Source organism: Odontomachus brunneus, unplaced genomic scaffold, assembly GCF_010583005.1.
Source record: "Odontomachus brunneus isolate Ranch 3 - 2012 unplaced genomic scaffold, Obru_v1 Obru_scaffold_026, whole genome shotgun sequence".
In the NCBI taxonomy this organism is placed as follows: Eukaryota; Metazoa; Arthropoda; class Insecta; order Hymenoptera; family Formicidae; genus Odontomachus; species Odontomachus brunneus.
This window is the reverse complement of record NW_022639476.1, coordinates 67,652-69,745: the sequence shown is the minus strand read 5'-3', so window position 1 is coordinate 69,745 and position 2,094 is coordinate 67,652. Positions and strand designations below refer to the sequence as shown.

Below are 2,094 nucleotides of genomic sequence, written 5' to 3'. Positions count from 1 at the left end.
GTCTATTTTCCCGGATATATTATTTGGGCGGGACTCCTAGAGTTTATATAGATGTGCGATACTTTCTTGCGCGCAAAATTTATTATCTTTTATCATAATGTCAATATAGATATTGCCAGAGATAAAGTGCTTGTCAGATTTTATATAAACGATAACCGCCTACTCTAGGATAACCGCTTCGATGATAACACATTTTGTGCAACCACTCGCGCCAGAGGTGCAACCTGTGCGCATCATTCTTCGTATCATACCGACACATGATGAACACATTTATTGAGTGTTAAAAACTTACATTTTCTTACGTGCAAGTAGATTTAATAACAAGATATGCACAATGGGTTTTCTCGGTTTCTATTTCGAAGTAGGTAATTAGAAAATACACAACACATTGGTGAGTTCGTCGCAAAAAGCAACAGTCTTCTGTTGTATGTATATACACGCCCCGAAGCATACACATAAAATATTCTAATGAATGTTATACAAGTTAGGCGACAGTAATAGGTGGATAATTAAAGCGTTTGCCAAAGTAGAAAATATATACGGATTTATTGTGTTTCTCACAATGAATATTATAATACACTTACAACATATTCATTATTACAACTATGTAAAAAATAATATTTCCATAAATTATGTTGAAATATACGCAATTTCATATATTGTACTGCGCGCGCGAAGCTCTACGACGAGCTCTAATACGAGACTTGAGAATTTTACTTTTCATATATTTGGCGGAAGCCGGAGATTCAATCTTTTTGCTAAATCATATTGCGCGTACTCTTGACTAAAGTTAATTATTAAGAGTCACATTGTATTATTTTCAGGATAAACTTTACAAATTGTGGTAAACGCTGTTTCGAGGATATCCCCAATGAATCGTTTCGCAGTTAACATAACAACGACAGAATTTACGACGACACAGCGTATGACAATGAGCTGTGCTATAAAATTATTTTTCTCTACGCTGTTCTAAAATCGCAAATACACAAGCTCGGTAGTATGTAGTGGTTTTTTCTTTTTTTGTCATCTCTCCCGTTGTTCAGAAATTTTGCTGTAAATTTCAATCAGATTATGATAGATTTCATCTCCTGGCAGATTTTACCATGTTTCACATACGATCGATTTTTATTGTTTTTATAGAAAATAACGCTAGATGATCGAAGGTGAGATAAATTCTCCGGGAAGTTACGCTGCATTGTACGACTTCTTTTCTACCAACGATGGTTCCTGCCAACCGCCGAACGCCCTTTCGATTTCTTGCGCGACAGCAATCGTTAAATGGTCGCAGCCTGGATTCGCAACGATCTGCGAACAAAACGTGAAAAAAGTTGTTTTGGTTAATTTGCATATTTTGCAAGATCGAAAAGAAAAAGAGATGACTCAAGATGTCTTTAAGACATACTTGACGGAGACGATGTTTTTTATAGGGGCCTTCTACAACGAGCTATTAATCATAAACTATAGGCATTATTTTCAAAAATAATCGGTTCATTTTTGCGGCTTATGATTAATGGCTTATTGTAGAAGACTCATTAGACATGTGCTGTTATGCTGGATTTTTCTTACTTGAAGTCCAATCGGCAGTCGGTTCTTGTCGAAACCCAGCGGGCATTGTGTGACCGGAAGTCCAAGCGTGTTAAAGATCATGAGATACGTGAAATTGCACGCGTTATACATAATCTCGTGAGGATAAGGCGCCGACGAGATGAACGACGGATAGATCAGCACACCGTTATTGCCTAGCATCTTCTGATCAAACACATCATTGTTAGTCGACATTATGACGCTGATATTTAAATCTTTTTTTACATTTCCCTTATAGAAATATCATACTAAGAATCATTGATAATTACTTATTTTTAGTATTAAAAATACTGGATAATAAGTAATTATCAATGATTCTTAGTATGATATTTCTATAAGGGTTGTCAAAGGCTTAACGCTCATTCATAACACATTTATCGTAAACAGATGCGGAATTGCCGTATTGTCAAATTTCGATATTCAAACTAAATACTTGCAAGTGTTTGAACTAAACTATAATGAAAGAGAGAGAGAGAGAGAGAGAGAGAGAGAGAGAGAGAGAGAGAGAGA

The 2,094-nt window shown here is 35.8% G+C and overlaps 1 protein-coding gene across 2 annotated transcripts in view; it reads right to left on the bottom strand.

Annotated features, from left to right (window-relative positions):
• Nucleotides 1-527: 527 nt before the first annotated feature.
• LOC116842596 (fatty-acid amide hydrolase 2-B-like) overlaps nt 528-2,094 on the bottom strand; it is a 16,407-nt gene continuing 14,840 nt past the window's right edge. Inside the window, exons 10-11 of one of the 2 annotated variants that reach the window (XM_032812013.1) lie at nt 1,567-1,749; nt 528-1,305 (exon numbers count right to left, since the gene is read on the bottom strand). In XM_032812013.1, the coding sequence (XP_032667904.1) occupies nt 1,186-1,305; nt 1,567-1,749 (303 nt within the window). In that variant the 3' untranslated portion in view covers nt 528-1,185. The remainder of the gene's footprint in view (nt 1,306-1,566; nt 1,750-2,094) is intronic. The other variant, XM_032812014.1, reaches the window with a different exon arrangement.